This window comes from Canis lupus, chromosome 5 (assembly GCF_048164855.1).
Source record: "Canis lupus baileyi chromosome 5, mCanLup2.hap1, whole genome shotgun sequence".
NCBI lineage: Eukaryota > Metazoa > Chordata > Mammalia > Carnivora > Canidae > Canis > Canis lupus.
In genome coordinates, this window is record NC_132842.1 from 69,679,405 (window position 1) to 69,700,627 (window position 21,223).

General features: G+C 51.8%; 2 protein-coding genes and 1 pseudogene across 4 annotated transcripts; 2 read left to right on the top strand and 1 right to left on the bottom strand.

The window, feature by feature from the left end:
- Positions 1–34: 34 nt before the first annotated feature.
- On the top strand, positions 35–6,791 carry LOC140634014 (myotubularin-related protein 9-like; annotated as a pseudogene).
- On the bottom strand, positions 6,662–15,706 carry EIF3I (eukaryotic translation initiation factor 3 subunit I). The gene is made up of 11 exons (XM_072827303.1): positions 15,173–15,706; positions 14,990–15,082; positions 13,330–13,417; positions 12,954–13,019; positions 11,742–11,891; positions 11,532–11,659; positions 8,179–8,289; positions 7,964–8,053; positions 7,591–7,664; positions 6,991–7,083; positions 6,662–6,834 (listed from the first exon to the last, which is right to left on the bottom strand). Exons 1-11 carry the CDS (start codon positions 15,689–15,691, stop codon positions 6,753–6,755), a joined length of 1,494 nt encoding a protein of 497 aa, XP_072683404.1. The 5' UTR covers positions 15,692–15,706; the 3' UTR covers positions 6,662–6,752.
- On the top strand, positions 15,273–21,209 carry TMEM234 (transmembrane protein 234). Of its 3 annotated transcripts, XM_072827329.1 has the most exons (6): positions 15,273–15,310; positions 16,516–16,582; positions 19,624–19,649; positions 20,240–20,332; positions 20,436–20,477; positions 20,578–21,209. In XM_072827329.1, the coding sequence occupies exons 1-6, from the start codon at positions 15,295–15,297 to the stop codon at positions 20,670–20,672; spliced, it is 339 nt and encodes a 112-aa protein (XP_072683430.1). In that variant the 5' UTR covers positions 15,273–15,294; the 3' UTR covers positions 20,673–21,209. The 3 variants fall into 3 exon arrangements, with proteins under 3 accessions (XP_072683430.1, XP_072683431.1, XP_072683429.1); XM_072827330.1 differs by lacking the exon at positions 20,436–20,477; XM_072827328.1 differs by lacking the exons at positions 15,273–15,310; positions 19,624–19,649 and adding an exon at positions 15,317–15,751 and having other exon boundaries at positions 16,414–16,582.
- The last annotated feature ends 14 nt before the right edge of the window (positions 21,210–21,223 follow it).

Consider the following 21,223-nt stretch of genomic DNA (forward strand, 5'->3'; position numbering starts at 1 on the left):
TGAAACCGTTCGATCACTTCCTCCAAGGGGCCTCCTTAACAGCTGTCCAGCCGGCGTCGCCAGCTGCCCAGCCAGTTCCCGTCCCTTTAGGAGCCGGAGCCCGCGCTCGCCCCGCCTGACGCTCCTGGAGTCTGTCCTGCTGGGCTCCAGGCCCACGACAGGCGGAATGGAGTTCTCGGAGCTGAGCCCTAGGGGCCAGGCCCAAGCCAAGCTCCTGCGGGGTCCGGGGCGCCCCCACTGCGTGGCGCGCTATGCGTCACCGGCCACCACCTGCTGCTGTCGCCAGGGCCCCAGGTCACTTCAGACCTGTGGCTGCTGCTGTTGCGTAGTGTAGACTCCATCGAGAAGCGGTGAGACGTGGCGGGGGCGTCCCCGTAGTTGCAGAGCTTTCTGCTCCACGGGGGAGGGGGAAGGGCAAGCACAGTTGGAGCTGGTGCCCCCTTGCATTACGTCCAATCCTAATAAACTCGTTTCTCCTCCCCTGGTAGGGGGGCAGGGGACACTAAGTTCAAGCCCGTCTATCCCCAGGGTCTCGGGTGGCTTCAGCACCATCACGTGGAGCTGTAAGGACCTGCGAGTGTTGCAGCTGGACATGGCGTGGAAGCGACGCTGGACATCGCCCGCTCCATGGAGGTACGCAAGCCGCGCTCCCCAGGCCCTTAAGCTACCCCTATTTCGTTAGGAGGGGAGTAAACAAGGCCTACTGCGCAAGACGACCCGGCATCCAGTGTTACCGTGGAACACAGCTAATGGCAGGGGATGCGGGGTGCTCTGCAGGATGTGCAGAGCAGGGGCTGCGGAGCGGAGGGGCTGGGAGGGCGCGGGCGAGACAATTCCGACTTTGCCCGGATCCCCCGACTTCCTTCCCCAGGCGCTGTCGTCTTTGGAATCGGTCATCACTTCCTTTCCATTCTTCTACCGTCCCAAGGGCTTGAGATTGGGTGACGCCTGGCACTTCCACCCACCCGAACGCTACCAGCGAGTAGCCCGCGAGGTGGGTGCGGTCGCGCGGGCCTGTGGTCGTGCGAGAGTCGCCGCACCTGCAAGGGGCGTGAGGCCCCGGCGCTCCCTGACCGCCCTAACCTGGCCTTCGCCTTTCCCTGCGCGGCAGACCAACGCGTGGCGGCTGAGTGAGGTGAACGAGAACTTCAGCTTGTGCCCCAGTTACCCCCGCGCCGTGATCGTGGCTCGCGCTGTAAAGGACCGGGCCCTGGCGCTCAGCTCCCGCTTCCGCCGGGGAGGCCGCTGCCCGGTGCTCAGCCACCACCGTGCCCCAGCGAACCGTGGGCCCACCCACCCAGACTCCGCTACTAAGACCAACTGCGGCCCTTCTCGGCCCTTTCCTGCACGGCCGGGCCAATTCGTCGCGCGCCTGCAGCCCGGGCTCCTGCCGTTTCTAGCCGACCCCCAGCCGCCCTCCAACGGGCCCCGCCCCCTGCGCCCTCCCCTCCCCCCGCCCACGCCCCTGCCCCTCTGCGGGGCTTCCGAGTCTCGCCCATCTCGGGCCCCGCCCCCGGCCCGTGGGGTCCCTGGAGCCCAGTCGTGTTCCTCAACCGTGGACCCACCCACGTTCTACTCTTCGGGTCGCTTTCCCCCCGGCTACACCCCACTCCAGCTGGGCCCCACGCCTTGCGAGTTCCGCCGCTAGGGTCCTTTAGCTCCAACCCGCCCCCCACCAGCTCTAGACCAGCCCGAGGGTCTAGGCCACCCCCCCACCCCCAAGGGGCTCCCAGAGCCAAATCCCCGAGCCAGGGCCGGGTGGCTAAGGCTTCCGGAGTGGCGTCCCGGTTCGCAGGTTCTGCTACGTTCCAGCCAGCCCCTGACTGGTCCCCAGAAAAGGTGCTGCGCTGAGGACAAGGAGCTGCTGCGAGCTGCAGGCGCTGGCCCTGGGGCCCGGGGCTTCATCTTGGACACCCGCTCGGCTCAGGCCGCCAAACAGGCCCTTGTGACCGGCGGCGGCACCGAGGCCAGAGGCGCCTGCCCTGGCTGGGAACCGCTGCATTGGCCACTTGCAGAGGTGAGAGGTCTTCGGATCCTCTCCTAGGGGCTCTCCTACAGGACTCTTCAGGGAAGGGGTATGAGTTGGGAGTGTCCTCCACGGACCTTGGGGACTGTTAAGCATTTCCAGGTAGCCATCCTACCCGGTGAGCGTCCGCACTTGCACACTGCCCACTGAGAGCTCATTCCTCTCGGCACCCCAATTCTGTCTGGAAAGAAAAAGTCTCTCTTTACATTAAACTGAAATTTGATTTCTTTTTTTTTTTTTTTATGACAGTCACAGAGAGAGAGAGAGAGAGAGAGAGAGAGAGAGAGGGAGGCAGAGACATAGGCAGAGGGAGAAGCAGGCTCCATGCACCGGGAGCCTGATGTGGGACTCGATCCCGGGTCTCCAGGATCGCGCCCTGGGCCAAAGGCAGGCGCCAAACCGCTGCGCCACCCAGGGATCCCCGAAATTTGATTTCTAAGAACAACCTCACCACACACCCCCTTCTCCCCATTGGACCCAGCCCTCCCCTGAGGGCTCTACCTACACAGCTGTATCCATCCAGGTGATGGTAGTACTAGAAGGAGGTCCTCAGGGAGTTTTTGTGCTTTGAGAGAGAGGACTGCTCCCCTTTCCAGAATACATAACTGTTTATTCCTTAATTCAACCAATGTTGATTGAGCACAGAGGCTGAGATGGTGGCCAGCCATCTGGTTGGGAGATCAGTAGTAATTAGGCAGTTGGGATTCAGTGTGATGAGCATCAGCACAGAGCAGGCTCCCCTCTCTTGTGTGTAGGCAGTGCAAAGAAAGTTTCCCTGAGAATTGGAGGCATTTGCTGACACCTGAAAGAGGAGTTAGCCAGAGAGCAAAAGGACATTCCAGATGGAAGGGAGGAACTACAGGTGTATAGGAGCAGAACTCCTTGTCATTTGTCCTGTTTGGGGAGCTACAAGTATTTCAGAAACGTGGAAGTGCCGAGTGTGAAAGGCAGAGAGAGATGGGGCTAAGGGGGTGACAGGACCTGAGCAAAAGCCTTGAATGCCATGATTATGAACTTAGACTCTATCTCGTAAAGGAGAGAGGAGCCATTGAAGGCTTTTATTACACAGGCCTGGAAAAGCCTTCATTAGATTTTCCAGCAGGAGGTTGCATTGGTGATCTTGAGCAGAGCAGTTCCTGGGAAGCAAGAGATACCAGAATCCTAAGTGTTGTGTCTCTCTTGTCAGATGGGACTCCCCCAGGTAGTACCATGTTGCTCCTATCACATTGGGCTACTTCACGGGTACTGTGACATTTCCATCAAATTGGGGGCTTCCTCTTATATCTAGAGAGGGATGTGTGACCACTCCCCAGGCACCCCTAATAGACTAGGTCTCCCCCAAGGGGTCTTGGGTCTCCTCCATCAGATTGGGAAATCCTCAAAGATACTGAATCATTTCCATTAGTTTAGGGGGGCTCCCCCAAAGGGTCCAGTGTCCCTTTCGTCAAAGGGTTCCTCTGAGGGTTCTTTGTCTCTTTCATTGGTCTAGAGCACTTGTTCCCAGGGCTGTGCTCACCAGAGCTTGGTTGGGGATGGGATGACCAGATTCCCACTTGTGCAGGGGTCGCCCCCTACAGGAGAGTTTTGTGTCTGGTGGAAGCCTTTGGGGACCTGGATAGAGCATGGACAGCTAGCTCAGTCGACTAGAGGGCTGCCGCTGGCTGGTACACGTGAAGGAGGCACTGAGCACCACCTGCCTAGCTGCCCGGGGCATGGAAAGCTAAGCACCCACCAACGAGGCAGAGAACAGGGTGGACGGGCAGGGCTCTCTACCCCTGGGCACATAGCCATGTCTCAGTAAGCACATACAGCCTAGAAACGGGCCCATTTGATTCCTGGCCAGGGCACCCTGGGCTGGGGAGGACTGGCCACTGTTAATAAGCCCTGGCCCACAGGGAAGGGGCCTGCATCCTGGTGCATGGGACTGAAGGCATGGACAGCACCCGGTTTGTGACTTCGCTGGCCCAACTCATCCTGAACCCCTTGAGCCGGACCATGGCTGGATTCTAGGAACTGGTGGAGCGTGAATGGATTCAGGTAACTGGCCGCTGAGCCCCAGCCCTCCCCCTCCATCCAGAAACCCTGCTTCCTTGTGCCCATCACTCTGCCCCCTCCCCAGGCATGCCACTCCTTCCGGCTGCACTGTGCCGCCTTGGCCTTCTCCCATGCCTGCCCCAAGCATGAGGCACCCATCTTTCTCGTCCTGCACTGTGTGTGGCAGCTGGGCCGCCAGTTCCCGCTGTTGCTGGAGTTTGGGGAGGGGCTGCTGTTGGCTGTTTGAGCACGCCTATGCCTCCCCTTTTGGCACCTTCCTCTGCAACAGTAGAAAGGAGAGGTGAGCAAGGGGGGAGTCAAGGTGGGTCAGGGGCCAAGCACAGGCCAGGGTCAGGTACCTGCTGTCAGCACGAGAAGACCTCTTTCCCTTTTGGATGAGTTTTTCTTTGGGTAAAACTTTTGAGTGTTCTCTCCTCCCTGCCTCCAAATCTCACCTTTCCTCAGAACTTCTGCAAACCCAGATTTGGATGGATCCAAGGCCAATCCTTTAGACCTACCCACTCTGTCCATAACAAAGAACAAGGACACTCCAGCTTAAAAATAAGGACTGAAGGGGAAAGTTGCTGCAAAATCATTTCTGGGGCTTTCCACCACTTTGCGGGGCTAATTCTAGTGAAGCAATGGAGTAGAGGTTGAAAAGAGTCCAGTGGTTTGGGCTTAACTTCCAGCTCCATCACTCACCTGCTGGGTGATCACTGGAAACCTGTTTCCTGTCAGTAGCAAGGAGGCTTCCAGTAACAGCCATGTCTGTGGGGTGGGGCTGAATTGGATTAGCTGAGTTAAAGGATGGGAAGGGCCTGGCACAGTGGGCGCAGTGGGCACACATGCAGTGGTCATTATTATCTGGTTGGCTTGTTAGATATGTTCCCAAGCCCCCCAAAGCCATCTTTCTCTCATCAGCCTGAGGGGAGGGAGGGCTCACACTCCTCTCTTTTGTTGCCTGATGTGCCCTGTGTGCATGTGCTCGCGCATACACACACACACACACTTTTCATGGATTCCACTGCTGGGTCACCCAGGTTAGAAACGGTTATCTTGGGTGGCCTGGGAGGCTCAGCGGTTTAGCACCACCTTCAGCCCAGGGACTGATCCTGGAGACCCAGGATCAAGTCCCACATCGGGCTCCCTGCATGTGTGCCTCTCTCTGTGTCTCTAATAAATAAATAAATAAAATATTAAAAAAAACCTGTTATCTTTATGTACCTCCCCCCCCCACACCCATCCTTCATATACAGCCTTTCTCCTGAAACCTTCTTACCATGTCCTTTCCTGTAAAAGGCCTCTCCTACTAACCTCAGTCCAGACTCTTCTTCCTATTTGGGCTGTTGGAACAGCTGCCTCCCTGTTCTAGTTCTGCCACCAGTTTAAAAAACATACCAACAGGGGTGCCTGGGTGGCTCAGTCAGTAAGCATCTGACTCTTGACTTCAGCTCATGTCCTGATGTCAGGGTCATGATCTCAGGCTCATGAGATGGAGCCCAGTGTTGAGCCCTATGTCAGGGTCTGTGCCGGAAGTAGAGCCTGCTTGATTCTCTTGCTCTCCTTCTCCCTCTTCCCCCAATCCCCTGCTTGTGCGCGTCCTCTCTAAAAAAACAATCCACCAACATTCAGTTGGGCCTGTTCCCACTTTCTTGGTCTTGGCCCTGTAGTCTCCCCTCCTAAATATTCCTATGCTTTTGCACACCTGGTGAGTTTCCTCAGACAGACCCAGCCCACATTCTCAGCCTTCCCTGACACTTCCAGGCGGAACTAATGGAACTAACTCCTGAACAACTAGGACCTTGTCTTGTCCTACTTTATTCCAGTGCCCAGTACAGTATCTGACTGGCAAGAACATTGGCAGGAAAAAAGGACAGGTCATCACTGCCCCAGGAGGTGGCTGTCACCCTACTCACCAGGGTCCCCAGTCCCGAATCCCAGAAGGCATAATCTGAGTCTGGAAACTCACTCCCTAGAGATGCCTGTGTAAAGTAAGGACTTGAACCCACTCCTTGTGGTCTGGGCTCAACCAGCCAAATGAGCAACGGAAGCTCCGGAACTCACTCTACATCCCGAATCCCTTGGCCATCTGGCCCTCTGTGGAGCCCCAGAGCCTGCGACTGTGGCAAGGTAACCCCCAATCCCACCTTCTCCCCTGTGGAGCTAGCCCCTCTGCCCAGCTTCATCTGTCCTCCTCCACAGGCCTGTTTCTGCACTGGATCTGCCTGCCTGAACCTTCAGAGGTGGCATGGGAGAAGGTGTGGCAAATAGTGACAGATAAGGAGAAAACAGAGGGCTGTCAGCCGACAGTTACAACCTCTGAGCTCCAACATTAAGTGCTGGCTCCTTGGATGATGGCTGTAATGTTCCTGAGACACCCCTCACCCCGCAGGGTCCCTCAGCACCATTGGACCTTGGATCAGGGCGTCTGCAGCCCAGCCTAATCCAAAACATACAGAAGCTCCAGGTTTGACGCATCTTATAGTGTCAGGAGAAGGTCTAAATAATAAAGATCTCCACGACTAGTATACATTTTCTGGGGTGTCACTAAGAAGGGAAATGAATGAAATAGTCCCCACAAAATTTCTGACCAGAAACCACTTATTTCCAAACTAATTTACTTCTCAGAGTCCAAAACTTTGTGAGCCCTGGCCCAGAAATTTCCCCTGGCCCTGATGGAGATCCAAGCTTCTTAAGCCTCAAACTCAAATTCAAAGTACTGTGGGTCGAAGTAGTGGATGCGGACATAACCATCTTCACCGCCGCTGCTATAGCTGGAGAGGGAGAGAAAGTCAGGGACCAGTCAGGTGTCCCCTCTGGGGGAAGGCTGGCCCCAGTGGAGGAGGGAGGGAGAGGGAGGGCAGGGCACGGGAAAGGGCCAGAGGCCAGATCTGGGCTGAGCTCAGTTTCCTGCACGAAGCCCTCCCTACCTCTTGCCATCGGGATGGAAGGCAACGCTGTTGATGGGTCCGAAGTGACCCTTGACTCTTCCAAACTCTTCTTCAAAGGCCAAGTGGAAAAACCTGGAAGGGGATGGTGGGAAGGGACAAGTCACTCTCCATCTCCTCTCAAAACACAATGCATGTACCACTCCCCAAAGGGAAAGCAAAAAGTGGGGAAATGGGGATGAGGGGGAATGAATGTGAACAAAATAAGAGGAGGCAAAGACTGGACCCAAGTGTCTGCCTGCATACCCAGCTAACATTTCCTTACTGTGTGCTGGGCAACGAGTAGTAACTCATGCATTTGATCTGCACAATTTTATAAGGTAAGAATATTATCGTTGTCTCCATTTACAGTGGAGGAAACCAGGCACAGATAAATAGGAGGAAGGGTCCAGGACCTCAGAGTGAGCCCAAGGTCATGCTCATAACTGCTACATTATACACATGTCCTAGGAAGGCCACAAATCTGGGTGTACCGCCTAGCAGGCAAGGAAATAAGGGAAGTCTCCACAAGTATATGGTTTGTGTCCATCATGAAAGACACTCTGTGGGGTTTCAATGTGAAAGAGCCCCCTCCCTCTTTACCTGGCTTCAAACTTGCCAATCCTGGTGGAGGTGGTGGTTACATCCATGGCTTCCTGACCACCACCCAGCACCACCTGAAGGGAAAAAGAAACTCTAGACAGCCCAAAAGGGCTGCCAAGTCCATCTTCCGTGTTTCACCCCTAGCCCCATCAGACTGAGAGGATGCTAAGGGCAGGACCCAAACAGCTACTTCAGCCACCTCCTACCCTGCCCCCTCGGGCTTTCCAAGAATTCAGCCTTCTCATTGCTCTGGGAATCTCCTCTCTGCCTGACACTATTTCCCAAAGAGTTCCTATCTCAATTGCTTGGTGAACACTTAGATCTTGGAAGTATTCTGAGGCTGCAGCAGGAAGCCTGGGTGGGGTTCCCTTACATGGTCATAGTTGGGAGAGAGGGCAGCTGAGTTGACTGGACGTTCTGTCCGGAAAGTCTTCTGGTGTTCAAGAGTTGTGGAGTCAAAGAGCTAGAAAGAGAAGATTGGGGGGGAGGGGAATCTATAAAAGGAGTTTTCTTGAGGGAAAGTTGGTCAAGTTGAAAGCTTTGTAGGGGAGTAGGAGCAGCCCCACCAGACTCCTTGCCCAGGCTCACCTTAGCTGTGTTGTCCTTGGAAGCAGTGACAAACATGGTCATGTCCCTGGATAACTGGATATCATTGATCTGCCGGGAGTGCTCCTTAACATTCACCAGTACTTCTCCAGACTGGGGAAGGCAGAAGAGTGAGGCTCTGGGTGGCCTGAACTCCACCAGCACCACTGCTCCACCGGGGTTGTTCTATACTGCTCCCTGTCTGGGCTGGGGGGGCGGGGGGGGGGGGAGGCCTGGGTCGGGTGGGCCTAAGTATCCCCTGAACCAACATTCACCTCCGCCACTGCCCCCAAGCCCACATCCTAAACCTCACCCATGCGTACACATTTCATAAACACAGCTAGTTCATCTAGGAAAACACATGCTCATGATGACAAATCTATGGACCTATTAACGAATCAGGACATTACAATGGTAGAGACATCCTTCACTCACTCCTTCTTTTAACAAATAGTCACTGAATTGTGTGAATAGTCACATTTGCCAAATATTGTGCTACATAATGAATGAAGTCAGCTGACTTCATCCTCACAACCATCCTACGAAGTGGGTATTTTATTTTATTTTTTTTATTTTATTTATTTATTTATTTTTTAATTTTTTTTAATTTATTTATGATAGTCACAGAGAGAGAGAGAGAGAGAGGCAGAGACATAGGCAGAGGGAGAAGCAGGCTCCATGCACCGGGAGCCCGACGTGGGATTCGATCCCGGGTCTCCAGGATCGCGCCTGGGCCAAAGGCAGGCGCCAAACCGCTGTGCCACCAGGGTTCCCGAAGTGGGTATTTTAAAGGACATTTTCTTTTTTCTTTTTTCCTTTTTTAGGATTTTATTTATTTATTTGACAGAGAGATAGAGCACAAGCAGAGGGAGCAGCAGGCAAAGGGAGAAACAGGCTCCTTGCTTGGCCGAGAGGGGAGTTCAATCCCAGGACCTTCGGATCATGACCTGAGCTGAAGGCAGAGGCTTAACTGACTGAGCCACCCAGGCTCACCCCTTAAAGGACATTTTCAAAGGAAGAAAGTAAGGTTCATAGGGATGATATGACTCGCTGGAGGTCCTGCCACATGTAAGATGTAGAGAGCCTGTGCTCACCCCCTTCCCAGCTAGTTTGGAGCCACAGTCCACCAGTACTGCTGCATGTCTAGCTTTTTTTTAGATCTTTCAAAGGGTCATTTCATCTCCTTACTTCCCTTCCCATTCAGCAACCTGCTAGCCTGTAGAGTACAAAGGGCAGAGCTTTAGAGTCTGCCCTCAGAAGCACCTCTCTCTGCCTCAATTTCTCTATCTAGAAAACAAGATTACTAAAAGTACACCACCCGGGTCACCAGAGGGATACTGAGACTGTCTTATTTGACTTTGTTGTGACAGGAACCTGGCCTATGTTCTGCAGACATTGGTCAGATGATTTAAAGGCCTTGTGAGCACTGTGCCTCATACAGAGTGGGCCCTCAGAGAACTTTCCTTTCCTGAATTACTTTTATTGTTGTTTTTAAGTAAGCTCTGTGCCCATTGTGGGGCTTGAACTTACAACCCCTGAAATCAAGAGTCGCATGCTCTATTGAATAAGCCAGCCAAGTGTCCCTTTCCTGAAAAAAAATTTTTTTTTTTAAAAAGATTTTATTTATTCAGGAGACACACAGAGAGAGGCAGAGAGAGAGGTAGTGACAGGAGAAGCAGGCTCCATGCAAGGAACCTGATGTGGGACTCGGTCCTGGGACTCTGGGATCACGCCCCGAGCCAAAAGCAGACGCTCAACCACTGAGCCACCCAGGAGTCCCCCCTGAATTATTTTTATCTATTTTGTGAGAAGGATGTATTTTTGCTTTCCTCCATCAGTGAGGACACATGGTAGAGTCAGATCCAGCTCCTGTATTTTGGGGAACAAGCAGGAGTCTTGCAGTCAGGCCTATCTAACAACACAGAACAGCTTCACTATTTGCTGGCAACAAGCTTTATGTATGCCTTTGACCTTGGTTTCCATTACCTGCCTGTGGGTAGGTCTGGGGTCTGGTGGACTATAGTCAGTGTTTGCTGAACGACTAAACTTTATCATAGTACATGCCAGCATTGTCCAGGAACCCAGGTACCCAAGAGAAATCCAGGGCAGCCCAGGCTTACTCTCCATCTCATCAAGTCACTCCTAAATATCTCTTGACTCTGTCAGGTGCTCCACATCCCGAGAGCTATGGCCTCATTCAGGTCCATTCTCTGAACTGAGCCTGCAAAAGCCTTATAAAGAGAAAATCTGATCACCAATAACCATTTAAAGATTCCCCACTGGGACACCTGGATGGCTCAGGCAGTTAAGCATCTGCCTTTGGCTCAGATCATGATTTCAGGGTCCTGGGTTCAAGCCCCATGTTGGGCTCCCTGTTCAGTGGGGAGTCTGCTTCCCCCTCCCTCTGCTCCTCCCCACCCTGCTTGTATTCTCTGCCTCTCAAATAGACAAACAAATAAATAATAACCTTAAAAAAAAAAGAGAGAGAGATTCCCTACTGCCTACAGAAAAATCAGTTCCTTACCTCCTGACACTCAAAAAAAAAAAAAAAAAAAAATCTAGTTGCTATCCACTTTCTCCAATGCCATGTCCCAAAAACCCCAGACCCTTCCCTGAACAATCCCCCTATTCCCTTAATTCTGCTTTTGTGTGTACTGTTTTTCCCATCTGTGGAATGGCCTTCCCTTCTTGCTTAAAGCTCCATTTATTCTTCACGGGTTAACGTATGTGCCACTTTCTCTATGACAGAGGGCACTTAATGTAATTGGCTGAGACCTCTATGTTGGCACAACTTCCAACCTGACTCATGCTAGCTGTTTGCCAGTCTGTCTCCCTGGGGGCAGGGCCCATGTCTGATTCAGGTCTTTTTCCTTAGAGCCCAACACAAGGCCTGGCACTCAGTGGTGGCAGGAAAATGCTTATTTATGATCACTATTAACATATCCAGAGTAGGGGCACCTAGGTGGCCCAGTGTCTGAGCCTCTGCTTTTGCCTCAGGTTGTGATCCCAGGGCCCTGGGTTCAAGTCCCACACTGGGCTCCCTGCAGGCAGCCTGTTTCTCCCTCTGCTTATGTCTCTGCTGATCTGTGTCTTTCATGAATAAATAAATAAAATCTTAAAACAAAAAACAACCCACAGAGTATCCTGTGACAAGTTTTTAAAATGCCTTATGTCATTTGATCCTCGGAACATTTTGCATATATAAACAGGCTCAGTGAAGTAATTTGGCCAAGTTCACATAACCAAAAAGTGGTAAAATCTGTATTTGAACCCAATCTTTGCTCTTCACTACTGTGCTATCCTGACTCTTGAAGGGAATCATTCTGGTGGGCTTGGGGCTCCACCCACCTCCTCACCTTGGCGCTATACTGGTTGAGCTCCCCGCCTTCATGACCCGCGATGATGCACTCCCCCAGGGGTCCCCAAACAGCACTAGTGATCTTGGAGTCGTTGCAAGGGATCTTCATGTAGGGCTCATTGTTGTCTGTGTGGGGTAGAAGATGTCAGGCCTTGGGCTCTGGAGCCACACCCTTCACCCCAGTCCTAATGCCCTAGTGCTGGCTCACCGATTTGGCTTGGATCCCGCAGGTCAAAGAAGCTCACAAAGCACTGGTAGCCCATCTGTTTGTCCGTGGAGAACATGATGATGTTGCCCCCAAAATCAAAGCCACACGTCCGGACAGCTGAATTGGTCTTGAGTAGGGCCAGCTGCTTCCCTGGAGACAAGCAGAGTTTGGGCTACCCCTTGCCTAATGCCATCAAGGGGAGGACACTCTCCATACGCCTATCCTCCTGTCTACTATTTCTCCTGCTCTAGTGACCAAAACCCACCCCTACTTCCTCCTCACTGCTAGGCTTTGGCTCAAGATTTTTAACTTGCTCCCCACCATCTCTCCCCAGACATCCTGTTCCTATGGCACTGCTCATAGTGAATTGCAATACATACGTCTTCTCAGAATGCATTCCTCTAGAACAAGGATCTGCTCTAATTTCTCTGCATGTCCCCAGAACCCAGCAGAGAGGGAACCCTGTCGGGACCCCTCTCACTTCTGAGAGCTTCCTCTGTATCTCCGTATCTCTGCTTAATAAACTTCTATCACTTTGCTAAAAAAAAAAAAAAAAAAAAAAAGGAACCCAGCAGAGACCTGGCATAGAATTGGGTGTTGGGTGCCCAGTAAATATTTACTTAACGGAGCAGCTTAATAGGCTCCCATGTATTTGGTCTGTTCTTCCAATACTCCCCACTGCTACCTGAGTTTGCTAAAATGAAACATACTCTCCGCTGCTCAGGGACCTCCATGGCACACTAAGTCCTATAGAACAAAGCCAAGCTCCTGAGCCTGGAGCCTATTCTGCCCTAGTCCGCCTCATCTTCTCTCCTGACTATTTCTTACTCCCCAAGAGGCAGAAGCTCCCATCAGATCAAATGACTTGGACAGGACACCTGCCATGTTTTCATTCCAGTATGTGCCAAAGTGATGACCTCTTTCTCATCCGTAAAGCCCCAGCTCGTATGACATTCACCTTGGGAAACCTTGCCGGCTCCCCTTCCCATTCCAGGCAGTCAGTCGCCCCCTCACCCCTCTGGCCTTCCACAGTGCTTTGTGCTTTCTCTAATATGGCTTATATCTTACTGTAGTGCTTCTTTTCTTGTCTGTTTATTGTTCCTTAGAACAGGAGCCATCTCTGGATTATCTGTTTCCCCAAAACCTGTTCACCTCAACAGATACACTGTAGGTCGTCACTGTCTGATGGAAAAGTAAATGATCCAGGCTTACCTGTTTCACAGTCCCAGAGACGACAGCTATTATCAGCTGAGCCGGTAAGGACATGTTTGGTGTCCCCTGAAGAAAGTGTTAAAGAAACATGATCGAGTTCACCTGAGCCCCTGTCCTCTTGGAAAACCAACGGAATCACCTCCCTGTTCAGCCCCAGACAGCCTTTCTTCCTCTCTTACTTCAGAACTTTCTAACCTTCTCATATAGAACTGGAACTTGTCCTGAATATTCCCCCAACCAGTGAAAAGACCAGGGATTAGGCGGGAGATATCATTCCCTAGACCCACAATAGCATCCCAAACTCCCAACTCCACATGGGCAGCCTCTCCGTTGCTGGCAGACCCTGGGATCCCACACTCAGAGCAGACAAGGATACAGTCAGCGTCTACACACCACACAGCTCCACTATGGCCCATGTAAGTGCCCAGCCTCTCACCATTCACGGAGTACCACACATTGACAATCTGGAGGAGTCAATGACAGTGTGACACATAGTAAACATCCCAGGCAGAGCAATGGTCTCCTACTTAGAGGTTCCCCAGGAACCGCAGCAACCTCTAACCAGGCCAGATTCTCCCCTTTCCTGCTCATCTCTTGGGAAACAGTAGGCTGCTGGTAAAAAAAAAACAATTCCTGGATTCTCCTCCTTCCTGCAGGTAAGTGGCAGGGGAGTCAGGAGGCTTGTAAAAACATCTCCATTGGGGATCCCCGGGTGGCTCAGTGGTTTAGCGCCTGCCTTCTTCAGCCCAGGGCATGATCCTGGAGACCCGGGATCAAGTCCCCCAATCAGGCTCCCTGCATGGAGCCTGCTTCTCCCTCTGCCTCTCTGTGTCTCTCATGAATAAATAAATAAAAAATCTGGGGATCCCTGGGTGGCACAGCGGTTTGGCGCCTGCCTTTGGCCCAGGGCGCGATCCTGGAGACCCGGGATCGAATCCCACGTCGGGCTCCCGGTGCATGGAGCCTGCTTCTCCCTCTGCCTGTGTCTCTGCCTCTCTCTCTCTCTCTCTCTCTGTGTGTGACTATCATAAATAAATAAAAATTAAAAAAAAAAAAGAGGTACATGCTGCCCCAACTGAGGCAGCCAGGTGCCCCTTAATAGATTAAAAAAAAAAAAAAATCTTAAAACAAAACAAAACAAAATCTCCATGCCATTATTCCGGTCTTTCCTGAAACTCTCAAATACAGTGCTTCTCTCTTCTGAGCAGATTGTCTTGTCTGTAAAATGGCCACAACAATAATGCCTTCTTCAAAGAGTAGCTGTGAGGCTTCAATAAAAATAATGTCTAAGGAATTTAAAATACAGTAACAATTCTCCAGTAACATACACGAGGTATTTACCGTGCTAAACTCCTTCCCCAAATAACTTCATTTAACCCTGAAGACAACTCTCACAAGGGAAGAATTATTAGTACCCATAATTCATAAAAAAAAAAAAGGGAAACCAAGTTTATCAAGGTTAAATGACACGCTCCAAGTCACACTGCTCCTGGATGCAGGGGTCGGGATTCAAATCAGGTCTGCTGGCCTCTGAACTCCCACTTTTGGCCACTAGAGTTAACACATCTTCCATATGGAGGTGCCTCAAAGGGCACTGCTGTGAGGGGCTGTTTGCACTCAGTGAAAGACACCCACAAGGACCTACTGAAATGAGACCCGGGACACCTCCAGGAAGTCCTCTGTTGTCCCTCACCGCCCAAGGAGCAGCTTTCCCCTTCTAGGGGTGGCCTGCTCCCCTCCCCTGGAAGAATAGTCTGACTCTGGTCTCCGTCCCCCTTCCGTGATGGTCTCTTGCTTTTTTTTCCTCCTGGCCACTCCCTCCTCCTACCAACTACTGCGTTCTATCCCGGAATAATGTCTCGCCCACCTACTCCCGGGATGGCCTCCCCCTACTTCTCAGAATGGGGAGCTCTTTGGCTCCCCTCTCACGGCAAAAACGGCCTGTCCACCCCTCACCCCGGCCGAAAGAAGTCTCCCCCTCTCGCCGCCCCCCACCCTCGCAGGGTCCCGCCGGGCCGCCGGCCGCCGACGCTCACAGGGTCCTTGGCCACCGTGAAGAGGAGGTCTCCCTCGCGGTTGTACTTAATCTGCGTAATGGATCGTTCATGGCCCTGCAGCAGGATGGGCTTCTGTGGGGACAGGACAGGAGTGTCAGCGCCCCGGACCGGCCCCTGCCCCAGTCCCAGACCCCCAGGCTAACACCTCAACTCAGAACTCACCATCCTGGCGTTGACGCGAGGGAAGCGGCAACGTGAGTAGGACCGGAAGAGGCTTTGGCGCCACTTCCGGATTATGGGTCTCCGCCCCTTCGCCCCCGGAAGTGGGCCAGAGCGGCGTTGCCATGGCGGCGTCCTTTGGTGGGTAGGCGGTCCCACCCCTTTCGGGGCTTCCCAGACCCTACCCGGGGTTCCTCTGCCGCTTCGCCTCCCCTCCCTGAACTTGATCTCCGCCCGATCCCCAATCTCCGGGCCGCCGGATCCATCCACCCGCCCCCCGGGACCTTTCCTACCCACCAGTCGCACCCGGGGCGTCGGAGAGCGAGGGAGGGATGTGGGGGTGGCTGACGGGGGAAAAGAGGCCCGAGAAGGGCTGGGCCCGGCGGGTGGCCCTTTGTCGGGGATGAGGGTCACTCGCATCTCCCTCCAGGGCAGGTGCTGGCTCTGGTGCTGGTGGCCGCCCTGTGGGGTGGCACACAGCCGCTGCTGAAGCGGGCCTCCGCCAGCCTGCAGCAGGTCCATGAGCGGACGTGGGCCCGGCAGTTGCTGCAGGAGATGAAGACCCTCTTCTTGAATACTGAGGTGTGTCTCTGAATGGCCCCTTTCTCGTGCATAGCTGATCCAAGTCTGGAGCAGAATCTGGCTCTCCACCAGCTTAGTCGCTAGGTCCTCCTTGAGCCTCAGTTTCATCATCTGTAAAATGGAAATGATAGTGGTAAACCATCTTATGAGGGCAGTTGTGAGGATTCAACGGCGAGGCACATAGACCACTTAACATTGGGTCTAGGAAATAATTAGGGTTCAATCTATGGTTGAGATGACTAGTATTTTATTATGGTAATCTGTCCAACAGACCTCACTGAGGCAGGACTTGGGGCTCAAATGGACCCGGGAGGGAGGATAGGGAAGGTTATTCTCTGATAACCTCTATCCAGAGAACTACCTCTGACTCCAGTGCTGCCAGTCTAGGCTAGAGGGAAAGACAAGACATAGACACAACCACGGCTTAGAGCTAAGGCCTATGAGAGAGGTACAGATTAAGTGCTTCATGAGTTCACAGAAGGGAGGCTGGAGTAGGGGCCTCCGGGAATGCTTCTTGGAGGGAGTGACATTGGCATTCAGGGACTTGCACGGGCTGAGGGAGAAGCCTTCAAAGCAAAAGCACAGAGTTCAGTCAGTAACTTGTTAGTAACTTGTTGGAAAGGTCCTTTTCAGAAGGCTAACCACTCTCTGGACCCTTATAGCTATCCCTTCCTCCAAGGAAGAACATATCTAGAAGCTCAAAGAAGGCAGGGCTGCTCAATCAAGTATCAATCACAGTGACTGCAGATTTCTTCTGTTTCCAGTATTTGATGCCCTTTTTCCTCAACCAGTGTGGCTCCCTTCTCTACTACCTCACCTTGGCATCGACAGGTGGGTCTCTGACTTAGAACTGCTATGCTCAGTGGTGGGGGCTACCCGGAAGAGTCACTTGGGGAGGGTACCTGAAACACCTTGCTTCCATGAGTGAGGCAGAGCCTATCATCTCTGGTTCCCTCTTTGCACCCTCTTTTCTGAGCTGCTGGGGCACAGTGGGCTGATTAGGAGTATGCTGCCGGGCACTTGGGTTGGTTTGAAGCCTGTCAGTCTTGTGCAGCAGCAGAGGAAGAGAGAAGGTTCATTTTGCTATGCCAATGGCTGGCCTTGACACTCTTGCTTCCATTGTGTTGCTACCTGGCTGACCTTGAGCAAGTCTCTTATTTGAGCATTGGTTTTATATGATGGTCTTTGTAGCATTGAGAGGATTAAATTCAGTGTATGGGAAGCATCTAGCAGAATACCTGGTGAACACTTGTAGGAGCTCAATAAATATATATTTCCTTTCTCCTACTGATTGTTGACTGACTTCTACTGCATCAGATTCTGTACTAGTTTTACCCATTTTACAGCCATACCTCAGAGATATTGCAAGTTTGGTTCCAGATTACTAAATACAACAAATGGGGATCCCTGGGTGGCGCAGCAGTTTGGCGCCTGCCTTTGGCCCAGGGCACGATCCTGGAGACCCGGGATCGAATCCCACGTCGGGCTCCCAGAGCATGGAGCCTGCTTCTCCCTCTGCTGTGTCTCTGCCTCTCTCTCTCTCTGTGTGACTATCATAAATAAATAAAAATTAAAAAAAAATAAAAATAAATACAACAAATGTTGCAGAGCAGATCAAATGAATTTTTTGGTTTCCCAGTGCATAAAAGTTATGTTTAGGGGCACCCAGCTGGCTCATTCAGTGGAGCATGTGGCTATTGATCTCAGGATTGTAAGTTTGGGTGTAGTGTTTACTTAAAAATAAAATTAAAGGGCAGCCCCGGTGGCGCAGCGGTTTAACGCCGCCTGCAGCCTGGGGTGTGATCCTGGAGACCTGGGATCGAGTCCCACATCAGGCTTCCTGTGTGGAGCCTGCTTTCCCCTCTGCCTGTGTCTTTGCCTCTCTCTCTCTGTGTCTCTCATGAATAAATAAATAAAATCTTAAAAAAAATAAAATTAAATAAAATTAAAAATAAAAACGCAAACAGAGGCACCTGGGTGGCATAGTCAGTTAAGCATCTAACCCTTGGTTTCGGCTCAGGTTGTGATCTCAGGGTTGTCAGATCGAGCCCTGCATTAGTTTGAGGGGTGCCTGGCTGGCTCGGTCAGTAGACCGTGTGACTCTTGATCTCAGGGTCATGAGTTCAAGCTTCATTTTGGATGTGGAGATTGCTTAAATAAAACTTGAAAAAAATAAAGTTTGAAAAAAAAAAGTAAAGAAAAGAAAGTTTGAAAGCTTGTGGCACACACATCCTGCTGCCCAAGAATGCTGAACCCTTTTCCTATACTATGGTTAGCCCTTTACCAAGTTTTGAGCAAATGGCAATCTTAGGGTCCTGTTTTGTCATCACCTGCCCTACCTCTATTCTTTAGCATCTGCCCGTGTAATAATCAGCAGCAATGGTCACTAGATCAAGGATGTGTATATTCAGCCAGGGGCTAGACACGTTACCCTGTTTCATCTTACACCAGCCCTGTGGTATGGAGATGCTGTCCCCTTGCTATCACTATTGTAGGGCCCAGTGAACAAGGACCTAACCAAGATTGCACAGAGAAACCTGGGTCGGTCTCACTCCACCACCCTTGCTCTTCCACTGCTCTCTGCCGCTCCCCTTTCCTATCTACTGTTGCAGAGTAGTCTTTAGCAGTCATGGAATTCCTGGGAAGGTGCGTAAGCCCAGGGAAGCAGCTCTGAGTAGGTAGGAATTGTGGTCAGTTTCTTGGATGGGGAATGCCAACCATGGTGGGGACTCTCGGGAGGAGAAGCAGATAAACCAGGAATGCTTGGAAAGGAATGAGCTAAGGGGCCAATGTGAGCAGTCAGCCTGGCAGTTACAAGTCTTATAATCAAGAAGTCAGTTTCTGATGTATCCTTCTCTCTCTCTCTCTCTCTCTCTCTCTGTGTGTGTGTGTGTGTGTAGTAAGAACACAACGTGAAATCTGTCTTTTTTTTTTTTTTAAGATTTTATTTATTTCTCATGAGAGACACAGAGAGAAGGCAGAGACACAGGCAGAGGGAGAAGCAGGCTCCTCATAGGTAGCCCCATGTGGGACTTGATCCCGGAACTCCAGGATTACGCCCTGAGCTGAAGGCAGGTGTTCAACCGCTGAGCCCCCCACACATCCTGAGATCTGTTTTCTTAAAAAGTTTTCTTTTTCTTTTTTTTTTTTTTTTTAAGTAAGTTTTATGCCCAGCGTGGGGCCTGAACTCATAACCCTGAGGTCAAGAGTCACATGCTCTTGACCATGCTCAGCCAGGTGCCTGCCTGTCTTAAAAGGTTTTAAGTGTACAAAACTTATATGTAACACATTTTATTTAAGATTTTATTTATTTATTCATGAGAGACACACACACACAGAGATAGAGACACAGGCAGAGAGAGAAGCAGGCTCCATGCAGGGAGCCCGATGTGGGACTCAATCCGGGGACTGCAGGATCATGTCCTGGGTCGAAGGCAGGCACTTAACTTCTGAGCCACCCAGATGTTCCTATGTAACACATTTTAAGGTAACAGTATTGACTGGTTTAGCCTTTCAAGTTTGTTTATTGGGTGTCAGTCCCTTGGAACTTCAAAATTAGGGGACAGATGCTGGACCGTTGTGTCCTCTACCCAAGGCCCAGCCCTGTGGGGCCCATCCTGAACATGTACCTGGGTCTCTGCTTCTTTTTTTTTTTTTCTTCAAGATTTTATTTATTCATGAGAGACGCAGAGAGAAGGCAGAGACATAGGCAGAGGGAGAAGCAGGCTCCTCACAGGGAGCCTGATGTGGAACTCGATCCTGGGACTCCAGGATCACGCCCTGAGCAGAAGGCAGATGCTCAACCACTGAGCCACCCAGTTATCCTTGGCTCCCGGCTTCTGACATTTATTTCTGTCCTTTAACTCCATAAGGCCTGAGCCTGAGCTGAAACCATCAGGTATGCTTCACTTGCTGTTTGGTTTGTCCACATCCATTCAGTTCAGTCAGGATACAGGCTTTGGCATCAGGTCAGCCTGGGTTTAAGTCCTCAACTTGCCTCAGTGTCTGTGTCTTCTTTGAGCTTTTGTTTCCCTTATCTCTGCGAAGTGATAATGCTCATCTCGCAGTGTTATGAAGATTGAAGGAGAGGCGTACACAGAGCACTTAGCACACAGTGGGCACTTAATAAAGGGGGGCTGTGCCGTTGCACTCATCCTACTGTGTCCTTTCGGTGTTGGGGCCTGTCTGTCTCCACATCCTTGAGATCTCAGGAGCTCTTCCTTATCAGCAAACCAGGGTGTTCCCAGATCACCTTATAGTTCAGGTCTTTGTGCTGGAGTTGAGGGAGCATTGAATTTAGACTCAGGAAACCTGGGTTGAATCCTGAGCTGTGCTGTGATTTCATCTGGAAAATGAGATTTCCCCCCTCCCCTGCCGCCTTTTTTTTTTTTTTTTCTTTTTTAACTGGCTGTCTTGATAACATGTGTTTTGTGCCTAGAAAGACAGTTTTTGGCAACTCAGAGATTTTTTTTCATTCCAACTACTCAGATCTGACCCTAGCTGTGCCCATCAGTAACTCTCTGGCCATTGTCTTCACAATGATTGTTGGGAAGGTCCTTGGAGAAGATATTGGTGGAAAAGGTAAGTCAGGCCACTGCAAGTGCAGGAAGCTGCTACTTGGGCCTTGCCACCCTGCTTAGTGCTTTCCCAGAGCCAGCTCCCATCCCTCCCCTTGCCTCTGCAGCTCTCCTGCTTCCTTACAGCCATCAGAGTTTCCTTCTTCCAGGTATTCTGGGGAAAGCCCTTCTGCCCTGATCCCTCAGCCCTGCACCAGCTCCTCCTAGCATAGCTGGGATCAGCCCCTCAATTTCTGCCCGTTCTCCCAGGAGCACTCACAGGCATGGTGCTCACCGTGACAGGAATTGCACTCTGCATCACAAGCTCCGTGAGCAAGACCCAGGGGCAACTATCTGCCCTGTGAGTGGGCCGATGCCACCCTCCAGCCCTTCTACCTCCAGGAACTCCCTGAGCTGTGAGGTGCAGCCAGTGAGCAGATGGACCTAGCACTTCCCCCTCCGAGCCTCAACACCCTCATCTCTTAGGGTGCATTAGCTACCTCATGGTGGCTCACACAGGAGAACTGCAGTTCAACTGCTAGGATTTAGCACGAGAGACTTCATACCTCCCCAGCAACCTTTCTGCCACAGCAGCAGGGGCCATGGACGGCATGGAGATGGCCAGCTGCAGCCTGAGCCAGAAATGCAAACAGAAGGTTTCTAGGGCTGTCAGAGGCCTTGGCTGGCTGAGGTGAGGACCTGAGGGGAAGAAGGTACACCAGAATGGCAGGTGTAGAGATGAACAGTCTAGGAGCCTTGCCTGTTCCACTTGTGAGATGGGTGGAAATACTCACCTGCCTGCCCCTCTCAAATAGACAGCCTGGGGTCCCAACCAGGTCACTTCAGTCAAGTGGCACGGTGCCGGGAGAGTAGTAGCCTCAAATAAATCTGCACTAAACAGACGGAGGACAGTAAG

Excerpts from the sequence above, each read along its gene's own strand:
- EIF3I (XM_072827303.1), bottom strand. The coding sequence starts at position 15,691 with ATGGACCTGCTGCAGGCTGGCGGAGGCCCGCTTCAGCAGCGGCTGTGT. Across the intron at positions 11,892-12,953 it reads TCTCTGGGACTGTGAAACAG|GGAAGCAGCTGGCCCTACTC; the intron begins GTAAGCCTGGAT and ends GCTTGTCTCCAG. Across the intron at positions 7,665-7,963 it reads TCTCTCCCAACTATGACCAT|GTGGTGCTGGGTGGTGGTCA; the intron begins GTAAGGGAACCC and ends TTTTCCCTTCAG.
- TMEM234 (XM_072827328.1), top strand. The coding sequence starts at position 15,725 with ATGAAGACCCTCTTCTTGAATACTGAG. Across the intron at positions 15,752-16,413 it reads CCCTCTTCTTGAATACTGAG|CTATCCCTTCCTCCAAGGAA; the intron begins GTGTGTCTCTGA and ends GGACCCTTATAG. Across the intron at positions 20,333-20,435 it reads AGAAGATATTGGTGGAAAAG|CTCTCCTGCTTCCTTACAGC; the intron begins GTAAGTCAGGCC and ends TTGCCTCTGCAG.